At 38.9% G+C, this 15,508-nt stretch overlaps 2 protein-coding genes across 2 annotated transcripts in view; one reads left to right on the top strand and one right to left on the bottom strand.

Moving 5' to 3' along the window:
- Window positions 1-1,910: 1,910 nt before the first annotated feature.
- On the bottom strand, window positions 1,911-7,062 carry ackr3b (atypical chemokine receptor 3b). The gene is made up of 2 exons (XM_067373160.1): window positions 6,924-7,062; window positions 1,911-4,127 (listed from the first exon to the last, which is right to left on the bottom strand). The coding sequence occupies exon 2, from the start codon at window positions 4,077-4,079 to the stop codon at window positions 2,991-2,993; it is 1,089 nt and encodes a 362-aa protein (XP_067229261.1). The 5' UTR covers window positions 4,080-4,127; window positions 6,924-7,062; the 3' UTR covers window positions 1,911-2,990.
- A 4,468-nt stretch (window positions 7,063-11,530) lies between these two features.
- The window catches only part of iqca1 (IQ motif containing with AAA domain 1), a 58,148-nt gene continuing 54,170 nt past the window's right edge, over window positions 11,531-15,508 (top strand). Inside the window, exons 1-4 of the mRNA XM_067373838.1 lie at window positions 11,531-11,541; window positions 13,988-14,315; window positions 14,580-14,705; window positions 14,798-14,980. Coding sequence (XP_067229939.1) covers window positions 11,531-11,541; window positions 13,988-14,315; window positions 14,580-14,705; window positions 14,798-14,980 — 648 coding nt within the window. The remainder of the gene's footprint in view (window positions 11,542-13,987; window positions 14,316-14,579; window positions 14,706-14,797; window positions 14,981-15,508) is intronic.

The following is a 15,508-nucleotide window of genomic DNA, read 5'->3' as shown; positions in this document are numbered from 1 at the left end:
GGTATACTGTCCATGTCCAGAAAGGTAATAAAAACATCATCAAAGTAGTCCATGTGACATCAGTGGGTTAGTTAGAAGTTTTTGAAGCATCAAAAATACATTTTGGTCCAAAAATAACAAAAACTACGACTTTATTCAGCATTGTCTTTCAGAAGGATGTGACAGAAATCTCACTGGAATTCTATTAGATAATTATGTGCTAACAGTTTATATAATCCTCCAAGTGAGGTATGTGGGATTCTGGAAAAAGTCTGAAACAGTGAAGAAAAATGAGTTTGCACCAAGAACCTTCTGTCTTTTCATTACATTTAATTAGCAGTACTGCTTGAATCAGAGCCTTGAGTGCATAGCAGACAGGTCAGGTTATGATACTGTATTTCTTTTGATGCAGGGGATTCCCAAGTCAAATTACTCGTCTCCTAAAACAGTAAAGTGTTTGAGAAGATCATTTCATTTGTTTTACAGGAGAGAATAAGCCTTGTTATTTTCTGAGGACTTTCCAAGAGAGCAGTAATAATGCCTTCTCTAATTTGCACTGTCTAGAAACCCAGTCACAATTTGAAACAAACACCTGGAACTTCTTCAGAACTACAAAGGAGAAGCAGAGAAAACGAGGCTCCTGGAACAGTTGGTATGGATTAAACAAACTTCCCTTCTCTCAGAGCTGAACTCACTGAAGATACAGAATGAGCCGGACCCCCCCGGAGATTTAAGTACACACACATATGAACACATATACACAAGCGTACCCATATGAACCATGCCCACAGGCTTGAGTAATGTCTTCTCATCATGGCAATATAAGCCATATGGTCAGTTTTCCACAGAACATGACTTGTAAATACTCAACATCTTTACTTTGATCATGTGCCTGTTTGAATGTAGGTCCAAATTAAATAAAGATGATAAATGCATAATGGTTTACTTTAGAAATTAATGCAACTATGCAAAATATGATTTGATAAGACTACTAGAAAGTAAGGTTTAATTCATTAAAATTAATTAATGCATTATGTATTACAAAATAATCCATACACTCTTAAAAATGCTGGGTTAAAATGGACAAACCCGGCAATTGGGTTGTTTTAACCCAGCGGTTGGGTTAAATGTTTGCCCAACCTGCTGGGTAGTTTTATTTAACTCAACTATTGTTTAAAAATTACTGTATTGCTTAATTAAAATGAACCCAAAGTATGTTAGAAATTAACATTTATTAATGTTCAATGAATAATTATTAAACAATAAACATTTATTAAATTGCTTATTAATCAATTTATATTAATAAACTATTAAACTATAACATTTATATTAATCAAATATTAAAGCTTATTAATAAACATTCACCTTTTGTCTATTATTGTTGCCTCTAATTGCATCTGGTTTTTAATTTCTATTTTGGGTTCATTTTAAGCTAGCCATATAGCAATTTTTAAACAATAAAATGGTTTAAATAAAACTACCCAGCAGGTTGGGCAAACATTTAACCCAACCGCTGGGTTAAAACAACCCAATCGCTGGGTTTGATCCATTTTCAACCCAACTTGGGTTGTTTTTTGTTAATTTGATGTTTGTTCATAATGTTAATTAAAAAAAAAATGTTAAATATTAGTAATAAACACATACTAATGCATTTTGTAACATATTAACATTACGTAATGTATAATAAACAAGCATCAAGTTAACATTAACCTAAATTAACAAATGCTATGTAAAAAAAAAAAAAAAAAAAATTCATTTCTAAAGTATTGACTATTGTAAAATGTTAATGATCATCTTGCATATAATAATGCATATTCTCAAACGATATGACAACATAATTATAATAATCAAGCTAATGCATAAAAGTGAGTGCTTATGGGTTAATTTGTAATCATACAAAACAAACATAATCAAGAGAATTCCAAAAGATTGATACAAACTTTATTTCAATAGCACATTTTTATGTCAGACAATATTTCTAAACACTGAACATACACAATGAGTATATAAATATAATTTTATTTACAAAACATTTACAAATGCAGCAAGCATTGTTCCTGAAATGTACAACTTATCTAAAAAGTGTATCATTTCCCACAAGCAGAACAAACAGCATGACATCAATTTACAATATCTCTTGATTTGGACTTGCTTATCTCCACTCCATTGTTTGGGTTTTCAACATTACCCTCCATTTTACCAGACATAACTGTACATTACACGTTGTGTATGAAAACTTGATCTTGGAGTCTTTCCGGCAGATGCAGGAAAGCCACAGATAAGTGGAGAACGGATTATACAAGTCTTTCTGTGGCTCCAGGACAGGAAGGGGCCTTTTCCACCAATTTCAGTGACACAAAAGCCTAGCTAGACTTACAAATCAAATCAATACAAGTGCTTTCTCAATACATCTATAACTGTCATAATAATGTACAAAAAGCATAAACATTCATCTGTTTATAAAGATATACTCTAAATCCACAGCGCAATATAGCGTGGGCCAGATCTGGTACATGTGGATTACGCGCGGACCAGATGTCGGCCGGATCTGGGCCGACAAGTCGGGTTGAAAATGGACAAACCCAGCAAATTGGGTTGTTTTGACCCAATGAATGGGTTGTTTTAACCCAGTGGTTAGGTTAAATGTTTGCCCAACCTACTGGGTAGTTTTATTTAACTCAACTATTGTTTAAAAATTACTGTACTGCTTGCTTAAAATGAACCCAAAATATGTTGGAAATGGGTTGTGTTTTGAGTTAATTTGTAAAACAATAGTTGATTTAAATAAAACTGCTCAGCATGTTGGGCAAACATTTAACCCAACCACTGGGTTAAAACAACCCATTTTTTAACCCAACTTGGGTTGTTTTTAGCCCAGCATTTTTTAGAGCGCAAGCAAACTGTACATGTACAAAGCTGTTTTACAAAACATCAAATTTGGCCATGTTTCAAGAGCAAAACATCCAGAGAGATTTCCATGACTGTTGATGGTCAACACCATCATAACATGTTCATAACGGTCCCTGGTTCTCCACAGCAGAGTATTCTGTCTCAGACACATGTGAGGCATCGATAAGCCTAGCGAGGCCAGTTTTGGTAGAGTACTTGAAGATGAAGGCCTTCATGAGGTCGTAGCGGTAGTTCTTGTTGATGAAGTTGTAGATGATGGGGTTCACGCAGCAGTGAAGGAGGGAGAACCACTGAGTGAGATGCAGCGCTGCATAGAGAGCGTTCTCCAGAGTGCAGTTGAAGGGGAGCACGTTGAGAAAGGCTAGCGTGTCAAGCAGTAGAGCTCCATGGTAGGGCAGCCAACACACTAGAAAGACCACAATGTAGGTGAAGATGAGGCGACGGCTGACGCGACGCTCCTGGTCAGCTGAGGGTTGGATGGTACCGGCCAGGAGGATGTAGAACACGGCAATGACAGGGAAGGGAATGGCAAAGCCGAGCATGAAGAAACTCAACTGGATGCCAACTGTCCACTCCTTAGTGCTGTCCGCGGGGTACACAGACTTGCATACGATGCTGTCTGAATGGCTGGACTTCTCAGCCTGAAGGAAGTATGTTTCAGGGAGGGCGGCAAAGAGTGCCAGCAGCCAAACGCCAACGCAGATTAGCTGCCTGGTCCTTCTCTTCCTCTGACTGGGACCGTCTCCAAAAAGTTTCACGGACAGGTAGCGGTCCACACTCATGCACGTGAGGAAGAAGATACTGCTGAAGAGGTTGACACTGAAGATCAGGTGTGTAATTTTGCACATGGCATCCCCAAACGGCCAGTGGCCGAGTTGAAGCAGAGAACTAATGTAGACCGGAAGAGTGGCCACTACGCAGAGGTCAGCGATGGCTAGGTTGAGGATGTACAGGTGAGTCTCGTAACGTTTCCCCTCGGCTCGCACGTTCACCCACACCACCAGAGCGTTGGCGGCGAGGCCGATGATGAAGAGGAAGATGTAGAGCACAGAGAGGCCGTAGAGCAACGCCCTCTGGCTAAAGGCGCTGTGACACACTTCCACATGGGAGATATTATCGTCAAGAGTTGAGAAGTTCAGATCACCCAGTGCATCCAAAATGTCATTGAAGTCATTCACGTTCACACTCATCTTGCCACGTTTTTGTTATTGCCGCTTTCGGGACACAACGGCAGTGACCTGAAACGTAAAGAGAGACGCTGTTATGACACGTAGACAGGAAGAAAACATGAACAGGGACTAATTAAACTCAGAGGGACAGAAAAATGTATAACAAAGAACGTTTATTTATAAAACACTCATAATCTGAAACATCTCGAACACAGCAGGATCCTTTCTCAGAGGGCAGGATTTTTCAGTGCATGGGTTTATTTCCCAGGGTTGCTGGGCTGGGCTTAATTTAAGAATAAATTTAAACTGTCACAAAATCAAAGAAGGAAAGGGTCAATGGGTCAAATAAGAGTGTCTACAATAAATAAAAGGAATATATCTTTCGAATTCTTAGAAATGTATTCATGAAAACTCTAAAACCATCAAGCAAAAAGTTTTCTTTCACCTTGAATACATGTGATTGTACACATCTTAATCATTATTTTCAAAATCTTTTTTAAATATACTAGGGATGCACCAATATGACAATTTTGGCCAATACCGATAACCGATAATAACCGATAAAGAACCATAGTTCTTTATATTTGAAAGCCGATAACCGATATATAGGCAGATAAATCTAAATCCAATTTTTATATAATTTTTGAGAGCCTGATTACAAAAACAAAAGTCTCACCATTAAAAGCCATGTCCCAATCACACAATTATAGTATAACTATATGACAGACTTGCACTGTATTCTCCTTTTTGAAGTGATTTCAATCATATTTCAAGCAATTCATAACCATCATGGCGAACAGTGCGCATCTGAAGCGTAATCCATCTTTTAATATATCAACCAAATTTTCTTATCAGGCCGATAAGATATGTCTGTAATATTATCAGACTAGACTAACAAAAAAGCAACAGTGCTCAAAAGTTGTACTACTTTGCTGAACATAAGGACTAAATGCCTGGCAGCAATACTCAGATGGTTGAGCAAAAAAAAAAAAAAAAAGATTATTGGCAGACCTCAGTTGTCATGCAGTGACCTAGTGAAAAGCTAAGCAGATATCCATGGCGAATGGGAGGCATTTTGGCTATACAAAAAGTTCAGCACAAGTACGAGTGAGTACAATGATATAGAGCAGAGTGTAATGCTTCAGGAGTCATCAGAGAGAGACTAATGCCCGCTAGAAGTGAGATAAGTCATAGACCGAGGGGAGGATGGGCGGCTGCTGCTCACTCTGTGACACAGAGGGGTGAAAGGTTCTTTTCTCAAAATGATATGCTCAGCTTGAGGACTGGGTGCCAGGCTTTGAACTGACAAAAGCTAAGGAGAACAGAGAACCGGCACACTGGCGCTGTGTCAGAGTTTTCATTTGCACACAAATGTACACACATCTCTAATCACACAGTTTTGATCTTCATCCCCCAGGGTTTGCATAATATTAAAAACACTGGCAAGTGTCCTTTTAAAAGTTTGTGCAGTGAAGCAGAAATGATAAACACATTTATGCTCTTTCACAATTTCTAAGTAAACATGGAGAATATTAAACACAATATCTGTTTACAATTGGTAAAAAACTAAAAGATGCAACTGCAAACTTGTTGTGTTTTGCTAAAGAAGCATCAAGAAGGAGAATTTGTTTAGGCTTGTTTATTTTCATTCCACTGTTTTGACCCTGGAACACGGTTAGCGCCTGACCTTAATATCACTAAAAGAAATATGAGAAGAGACACAGCTGCTCTTAATGCATCCTGTGATGTACCGCAAGAAAACAAAAACTTATTTTACCGCTTTCTACTCTGACATCATTAGATTAGGGAGACAGAGAGGGCGGCATAAACCTCTGACCTGAATGACCAGGTGCAATTGAAAAAATCAGGTGCCATAAAATGTGACGGTCCATTACAGACGGCCCCAGGCACCATCACGTCCCCCAGCCTTGTTGTAAAACTGTTGCGTTTACACTGCTCAAACACAGCGGCCCCTCACCTGATCTCACGGCCCCAGGCGTCAAGCACACTTGCCCGCACAAAGACTTAGCTGTGCGGACACAGCGACTCCCTCTCTCCCTGTCTCTCTCACTTCAAGTCTCTAAGTTCCATTGAAACTCAGTGTTGTTTCACTCCAAGCATGAAATAAGGGAATTATCGGTCATGGTTAAAGCATGAAATCTTCACTGTAACTGAATGTGAGGGGAAATGTAACAACAATACAGTAAAACAAATCATGCTGATCATGAAAATGGAAGGAAACTAGAAATTTACATAAATAGATGAATAATGCAAAATGAAAAATAATGCAAGAAGCTTTAGTCAACATTTACAGAAGAAGCTCATCATTAAAACCACCTTTGGTCCAAAAAAAAAAAAAAAACAACCCTCAGTCAACAAACTACCTCATTATTTACATGAATGGATATGGATTCACAGGAACTGATCTTTACGCCAGAAAACAAACAAAAAAAAAAGAGCGAAATAAAGAGTTCCTCTACCTGATCCTGTAGACACAAGAATGCATATTCTGCTCTTAAAATGTGCATTTAAAGTCATTTATTCTAAAACAACATTCATTTGTCTGTTATAGCTATTAAACAATATAATCCGACATCACGTTGGTAGCCTATTAAAGAGACAAATCCGCGGGATTGGAAACTGCTGATCCACACCACCAACTGAGAGTTTCGGGATCAGTGAATTTGTTTAAAAAAGAGCTTTTTAAGTACCTTAACTTTCAAAGTGTAGAATTAGAGGAAGTTGCGTTTTAAGATCGCATTTAAATCTACTTATATCACTAGTTGGTCCGATACGAGTGCATTTAAAAACTCAAATCTCTCACACAAGCAGATGCACGCATACAAGACGCAAAAATGAACTTACAATCCTTGTGGTGTGTTTTGGTGCTCCTACACTTTTAAATGTAGCCTTTGGTAACGAGATTCCGATGCCTGGAGAAAATGTCAAAGTCTGTAGTTAGTTATCCGTACGAGAGGATAGCGTGATTGTCCCTCTGCGCTCCGACTGCACTTGCTGATATAGTGCTGCGCGTAACGCCTCCTGAGGCCGGTCGGAAAACTGAATCACTCCAGTTTCTGTCCAACAACAATGTGGATGGCGGACGTGCGACACATCGGATTTCCACCCCCTTTTTAAACAACGATATCAACAAAAAAGACTGTTCGAATATAAAAATAAGCTTTTGTGTTTTGTTTTCGCACGAGAGTTGTTTAGAGAAATCAAAGAAGATTGTGCATGCGAAAGTTTCATTGAGGACTTCCACAGTTTCACATGCATATTCTCAAGATGTTTAAAACACTATTCAATTAGGTAACACTTAATTCTGTAACAAGAAATATTTCATATTGCTAACATATATTTCTTATATCATAATATAGAAATGTAGGCTATATATTAATATTTGAATGTATCAGCTGATATGTTAAGCATTAGACTAATATATCATATTACCTGTAATATGACTTTAGTACCCTATTAGTCATATAAAATTGATTTAATGCTCTTTTTAGTTCATGCTTCAAAGTCTTTTATCAAAAGCTGTAAGTAGTAGCAGGTGAATGTTGTTTTGTTGTTTTTCCTGTCCCATGACTGTTTCATTCTTTTTGCATCCTCTTGGCAATCTCTTAAAGACTTCCAAGCAGTTTGCTAAATTTAGGCACGAGGAAGCTCACCTGTTCTGAATCTTCAGCTGGCCTCTGTTTAGCTTTATATTTTCTGGCTAAAGGCCAGTGGCTATTGTGTGTGGCTTGGAAAAGTGGAAACTGAAATGAAACATAATTAACAATATCAATGGAGTCTTGATGAGATAAATTGTTCAGAGGTAGTGATGCATTTGACTGTAGAAGCATAAACACTAATAGTGCATTGATCCAAAGGCAAAACATAATTTGGCAATGTGAGGGTACTGATGGAAAAGAGATAAGCCAGATGAATGCAACTGTAACCACAACATGGAAAGTGTAATATCTTTGCCAGCATTATTTTTTTTAAAGTGTGTGAATAATTTGCACGGAGATGCATCAATGTGCTTATGCATGTAAGCATTAGATGGAACAGCTGCCTGAACAATACACATCATTTGTGGAGCCACCCCTGAAATGGGGAAATACACATGTAATGTCCATATACGTGCAAGCATAACAGTTCACACCAGACTCAACAACAATTGACTGGTCAATGGTCTCTGTTTGAAGAGTCTGGGTGGAAACCATCAGGTCTTTTTGTGAGAAGTATACATAGAAATCCAGCAGTTAAAAGACATTTGGTTTTAGTTAGGGGCGTAGTCTGGTAAACTGAGACATGTTCCAAATTAAAGACTGTTTAAATGGTCTTTCCATCTTATTAAGTTTTCACTGGAGTCTATTTTTTTGTGTCAGGAATGGGAAGGTTTTCACAAAATAAAACTGTTTTTTGGATTAAAAATGCTAATGGGGTGCCTATGAAACAAAACAAGCTTTCTTGACAAGCTCATTGTTGACAGGTTTATTAACAAATTGCTATCAACAGCAAGTAGCTGTTCACTTCCCATCATAGAGTGAAGCCTGTAAGGGATCATCCCTAAAGGCGGGCGTGCACGGTGCGATTTTTGCTGTCGTACGAGCTCGCAGGCGATTTTTTTTAATCGCGTGGAAATCGTTGATGCTCGTATGGTCGTGGCTCGTATCGTGTGCGAGGAATTACGAGCCGAGCAGAGTACCTTACGAGCACTTCCCGACCTCCTTATCAACATGTCGAAAAAGTTCAGGAGCTATCGGTTTGAATTTGTGACGTGTGTGCGGTTGAACGAGCCGATTTGTTGATCTATTTAGAGTTGATCAATCACGAACTAAGGAAAACCACAGAAGAAGAAAGACGAAGATGGCAGCGAATGTGGACTATTGATAAAGAAGATAAACTCGCGGAACTCTGGCAGGGAACATTGTCAGACTTTAGGCTAACTTTCTAGCATGGTTCTCTCAAAGCTATGAACAAACAACGACCAATTCATAACTATTTTACGAGGTGGCTAATTTGTCTAAACCCCAGTGAGGTGTGGGTTTAGGGGTACGAATTCATACAAATTTTGCAACTCATAAAATATGTACGATTTAGCAAAAAAAAAAAAGCACAAATTCGTACAAATTAGCCACCTTAAAATACGCATGAATTGCGTGTGATATCAGTTGGAACAAATGTTCTTCCAATAATATTAATAGAACTTTGTTCAAATGATCTGGTCTTTAATAATGTTCTCAAAATTTTATTCATACGTTGTATAGTTGGACATTCGTCTAACATATTTAAAGGGATAGTTCACCTAAAAAAGAAAATTATCCCATGATTGACTCACCCTCATGCCATCGTCTTTCAGACAAACACAATTTGAGATTTATTTTAATATATCCTTAGCCCTCCAAGGTTTATAATGGTTGTGAATGACCATACGCAGAATGTGCAAGTCGACTAGCACCAAATGAGTAATCCTTTGACGCGATGTATGACGTAGAATGTAGTATTGTGAGCTTAGACACCTCTCGCGGTTTAAACAAATATAGCTGCGCAACAAACTCAAGCTCCTCTTCTCTTATATCGAAATCCTCCGACATTTCTCTTTAAAAATTATCGTTTTAGACTTATAATCCGTGACTGATGATTTGTTTTGCTCCACCCTCTGCGCCTCCGCGTTCGCCATTACGTTGTGCGTCAGGTCAAAGGATACTCTTCCGCCGCAAGTTGACTTGCTCATTCTGTGTACGGTCGTCTGCCGGAAGCTAGTTATTTGAATTCATAAAGTTTTAAATATGGATATTTTTCTTACGAAAACCCATCCCTTCACTTTAGAATGCCTTCATTACTTTTTTATGGATTTATGCATTATTTTTGGCTTCAAAACACGGGCCCCCATTCACAACCATTATAAACCTTGGAGGACTAAGGATATTTTTAAATATATCTCTGATTGTGCTGAAAGAAGATCAGAGTACATATGGTCCCTCTCTAAATAGTGTTAAAGTAACACTGAAGCAGAGTTAAAGTTAATGAGATAATTAAGCAATTAATAAGGCTGTGACTTAAGTCACTTGTAGTTCTTGTGTTCTTGTGATTCTGCTTGTTAACAGCAGGTGTTCATCACTAATGCACAATCATTACTTAATTAATTGCTTTATTATCTCATTATTTTTTTATTTTGCTGTGTAGGATGGCTTGAGGGTGAGTAAATCATTTCATTTTTAGGTGAACTATCCCTTTAAAAACCTTACTAACTTGTTTCAGAATGTTCAAAATGTTCAAATGTAACGTTCCAAAAATGTTTGCTAAATGATAAAATGGAACATTCCCCTAACGTTTTCTCAAATGTTTGCAATAACCAAGAAAAAAAAGCTTTGGACATTTTGAATGTTGAGAGTACATTTAGAAATAACATTTTCATAACTTAAAGGGATAGTTCACCCAAAAATGAAAATTCTGTCATCATTTATGGGTCACTAAACAGTTGATGGCCCCAATTTACTTCCATAATATGGAAAACAAATTAACTGTCATCAACTGTCTGGTTACCAACATTCTTTAATCTATGTGTTCAACATTCAACATTCTTTCTTCAGCAGAAGAAAGAAATTCATACTGAATTTGAACAACATGAGGCTGAGTAACAGAAGTTTCACAACTATCCCTTTAATGGGAAACGTTCTAGCTATTTTTGTTAGCTGGGATATAACACTCTTTTAAAAACTATATAGCCTATTCATGGTAGGACCACCAAGAAGGTAGAAGACAAGGATAAATGATGCATCCATTGAAAAATAAATTTCACACTGCACTTCCACATACCTACCTGCCCACATGGTCCTTTTGACTATTGAATTCAAACAATATGTCGACCAAACATACAACCAAAGGAATATAGCTCACTTCCAAAGTGACAAATATTTCAAAACGTTCTGCGTCAGAAAGACTCTGCCAAATTGCTTTGTTAACAAATGGCCGAATGGCATTCATACATTGAATGAGCTCAGCAACGCAAGCGTGGCGTGGCGTTGTGTTGTGTTGCACAGCGGGATGCCAAACAAGAGCTTGTTAGTAACAGAGACTTGACATGCTCGCGGCTTATCGGATAAGATAAGAAAACGATGAAAATGACCGGCTAGTGTGTTAGAATCGCATTATGTGTTATAGTTAAGTTGATAGCGTATTGTATTCCGATTTGAACTGCATGCATAGATGCCTCTGTCCCAGAAGCAGTGAAGAGGCTTTGATCTCGTTGCCATGGCGGCTGTCAGAAGCGCAGAGCAAACCGCAGCCTGTCTGGCGCGAGACTTGTCCAACTCTAGTTAAAAATGGTTAACTAATGAAACTTGGATGCTTTACTTCGCTTCGTTTAACCATTTTAGTTTCGAAAGCGGCGGCTTGCAATTATGTTTTCCCTCTGATATTCAAACAGGCTGCAGCACTTTCTAAACTAAACTCTGTAGCGCGTGGAATCATTAAGGATGTCGCAGAGGTGAGTTAACTGCCCTTTTACCTTGTGCACTGTGATGCGAAACGCTAATGTTGATGTGATGCCAAAACCCACCAGTGTTTATAATTAAGGAAAACCGTGCAATGTCTATCTATGTGAGAAAATATGTGTTATGTAGCCTACACAGCTACAAGCCTACATCTGTAAAGTGCAGAATATTTAGCTTATATTGTAAGAGTCTAAGAGAATAGGCTATGCAAGACTTGTGCGAAAAAAGGAAGGTGCAAAAGAAAGTGCAAGTTTGAGAAAAACGCCAACTAGGAGAAAGTCCACATTGTATTGCAGTTCCTATGACAACATAGAGCAAAACTCCTGAGAACCAGTATTTTTGTCCCAGCTTTGGTGTAGGTGGAGGCGTGCTTTTTTTAGTCACTCTACACAATTAGTTTTCTGAAGCAGAGCACTAACTTTAGACCTACACAAGTTGAAATTTACATCAAGGAATTTTCCCTCATCAAGCAAGTGCTACTTTTAGGGGACATTCGTGCTGATTTCGAATGAATTAAAGTACTTCTGCCTTTGTTGTCTGCCATATTAAAGATATCTCTAAAAAGCCGCTCTCTTTTTTATTGTAAATGTTCTTTTACAACCTTCCTTCGAACCTCCTCCCAGAACTCCTCCCCTGCCCCCCTCCTACTCTAACCATCCCGTCCCCTCCTTTGATTTTGCCATCCCTACAATTTGAGTAGCTCTTGGCGGTGCTAATGCCCTGAGGGGAACAATACTGTATGGGCCCATCAGAATAAGAAAAGAAGGTGGTTTCACCCTCGCCATGAACTCTTTCAACAATCACAAAAGGAGCACCCACACGCAAGGGAGTCAAAGAGGTCAGAGGACATCTGTGGAATTCATGTGTATTCAACTTTAGAAAACGAAGAATGGAGAAATAATGTTTGTCAGGGGATTTTTTTCCATTATGTGGCTTAATATGCTGACTTCAGTTTGAATTCAGTGTGCATGCTGTGGTTCCCCCACATTCAGTTTGCACAGTCAGACATTGGCGGTGCTAATTTTGGCCCGAGGGTCTAAAAACTGAGGGTCGGGAACATTTTCCCAGAGGGCAGGTGCTCTCAACAGGTGCAATTAGGCCTGTTAACAAGTACTATCGCAGATTTACGTGTCTCTGTTGATTGCATTTCAAAGACAGGTTGTCATGGAAGGCCATGGACCTTTTGCACCGCTGTGCACCATTAATTAATAATAAGTACACAAGAAAATATAATCATTGTTTCATCCACATTAGCTGCATACCTTTCTGTCATGAAACTCTAGATGGCACAGGCTGATAGGTCCTTAACACAATCTGCTTGCAATCATATCACTATAGGGCACAGCTGATTGGTTCCTGCTGTATCTGTAGGCAAAGAGCTTGCTGATCAACTTTCAAAAACTTGGTTAGCCGAGGTAGCCTCGTTTGCCTTCCCCAGCTCCACCTGTATAGTGGAGGTAATTCATGTACACTATATTGTACAGCAGCAGCATTTCTTACTTGCTCACAGCAGCATGTTGTGTATGTATTGGCAGTAGCAAGTCCTGTACTTGCTCTACAACATGAGCAGCAGCGTAGCAGATCAGCGAGACCAAATATATCAACATTGGCTGCGTTTACATGGACATTTTTTTTCATTCGGAATGAATTCATGATGAATCCAAACATAGAGAGTACATGAGTACATGCACGTTTATATATAACAAGCTTCATATCGCAATTGATTTTTTGATATGTTGCAATTTTCCTGCGGAATTGGGCTACGTTTAAGTTGTTTCCGTGGGTAAAAAATGTTTCCCGCAGGTTGATTTCCTCCCCTGTATGTACGATTTTGGCGCTCCAACACCACGAAAACACCACCCAGATGTACAAATTGAGTGGCAAATTCGGCCGCCCGATGGAGAAAATCACATTGGGCTATTTTCGGGCTTCTTTTGACTTGCGATTGGGTTACTTTTGTTGCACAGACCTGGCAACCCTGGATGAAAGTCCAAAATGAGGACTAGTGGAAGGTTGTCCTGCTCCAATTCACAAATGATGAGTGGAAGGAAAATTTTTGATTGACACAACAGTCATTTATGACACTTCATTCAACAACTGCTACGCGTCATACGCCATTTCTACGTCATTGCACATGTGCAGTACTTTCCAGTTTCGGCTTTCAATCCGATCAAGTGTTTACATGTTCTCTCGATCGGATTAGAAAAGGTTTAAACCACCTCTTACAATCTGAATGAGATTTTAATCAGAGTTGGCCAATTTATTCTGACTGATAGTAGTCCGATTACAATCCGATTATTAGGGTCCAAACACTCATGACAGAACTGTCAAAAAAGAGGAAATATATTAAAATCTAAGATTTACAGGACTATTATCTCTTATATTATAACCTATTTAGCTATTATTATTACCTAAATGTAACCCCTTTCCTTTACCCAGTTCATATGGCCGAATGTGGGATGCTGCTCAGGGAGCTTTGGAGTACCTTTTGGAGGATGAATATCCCACAATGCAACTCCGTCCTCAAAAGGACCGCCTGCAGGTCTTTCAGACATTGGCAACTTTCTACCTGCGCTACCTGAAGATATTCCGTGCCCTGGAAGAGGTTTATGATCAGCTGGTTCACCCCCAGAAGAGACGGGTTGTGCACCAGGTTCTTGAGGGGGTGATGGGACGACTTGTAGAGCTGAAGAATGAGATGGTGGAGCTGGAGCACTCAGAGTTTCACTACTTTGATGACATATTGCAGGACTTCAAAATGACACCTGTGAGTGAGATATTCCAATACACTGTTACATGTACAGAATGCTGGGAATGTTTTGGTCTGTTGATGCTGTATATTCAGAAGAGTGGGCCCAGAGGGGATTTTGAAGATTTGGGCTTGGGGAAGATTTAAGTGCTCAATGTCAAAGTGGATTTTAGCAGGCTAAGCCTCTTGTTTTTCTCTGAATTTAGTGGATGCTAATTGGGGTCACTTTTACATATGACCTTCTCTATTCAGTGCTGAAAATAGTTTGAATCTTGTTTTTAGGAGGATCTTGAGGTGCCTATTCCACGCTATTTTGTGAGGGAGAAGATGAGGGCACTGAAAGAGAGGGAGAAGATGTTGGCTCATATTTTGGCTAAAGGAGGATGCCAGGAACATAAAACTGTGAGTGTATCTTGATGTAAAACACTTTAGTGAAATATTTTTTTTTTTCTCAGTACAAAAACATGCAATGCAAGAAGTTCTGGCTTCTCATTCAACAGGTGCTAGTTCAGTCCATGTCTATGGAGCGCGCTGTGTGGCTGCTGCAGGTCAGTGAGCGAGCTCGGCAGGGAAGACTGAGAGCTCACTTCATGAAGACGATTCGACAGGAGGAACAAAGAAGACTTCAGGGTTCAAGCTCTAGCATGCTGGACCCTGACCGGGCAGCCACCTGCATTCAGAAGGTATCAGGAAATCACTTGATTTTCAACAGTGAGTTTGCATTCCAGTGAAATCACTGAAGCATTGCATGGATGGGTTTGAAATTGACAAAACAAAGGAATGAAAGCTTCTTGCAGTGAAATTATAAATATTACTACTTTTATATTACAACGATTGCACAATCTCAAAGGAATAGTTCAAACAAATATGTCCATTCTGAACACAAGGGAAAATATTTTGAAGATGTTTCAACTGTTTTTGTCCATATTATGAAAGTCAAAACGCTCTAAAAAGGACATAAACATAGAGTGCAATTAATCCATGTCTTGACTGATATATGATGAATGAATTATATTTAAGCCCTTATTCAATGCATGGATGCACAGACTACATCGAAAATGGCAATACAAGCCAGAAAATTTGGAGTATACCAGTCGAGTTTTATAGATTAATTTTATGGTTTTGTCCAATTTCATGTTTGAACGTTTTGGAACCCATTGGGTTGGGTTGAAAATGGACAAACCCAGCGATTTGGTTGTTTTAACCCAGTG

This window comes from Chanodichthys erythropterus, chromosome 21 (assembly GCF_024489055.1).
Source record: "Chanodichthys erythropterus isolate Z2021 chromosome 21, ASM2448905v1, whole genome shotgun sequence".
NCBI classification, from domain to species: domain Eukaryota; kingdom Metazoa; phylum Chordata; class Actinopteri; order Cypriniformes; family Xenocyprididae; genus Chanodichthys; species Chanodichthys erythropterus.
This window is presented reverse-complemented; position numbering and strand designations above follow the sequence as displayed.

What these genes read in the sequence shown, in the direction of transcription:
- ackr3b (XM_067373160.1), bottom strand. Translation starts at nt 4,079, where the DNA reads ATGAGTGTGAACGTGAATGACTTCAATGACATTTTGGATGCACTGGGT.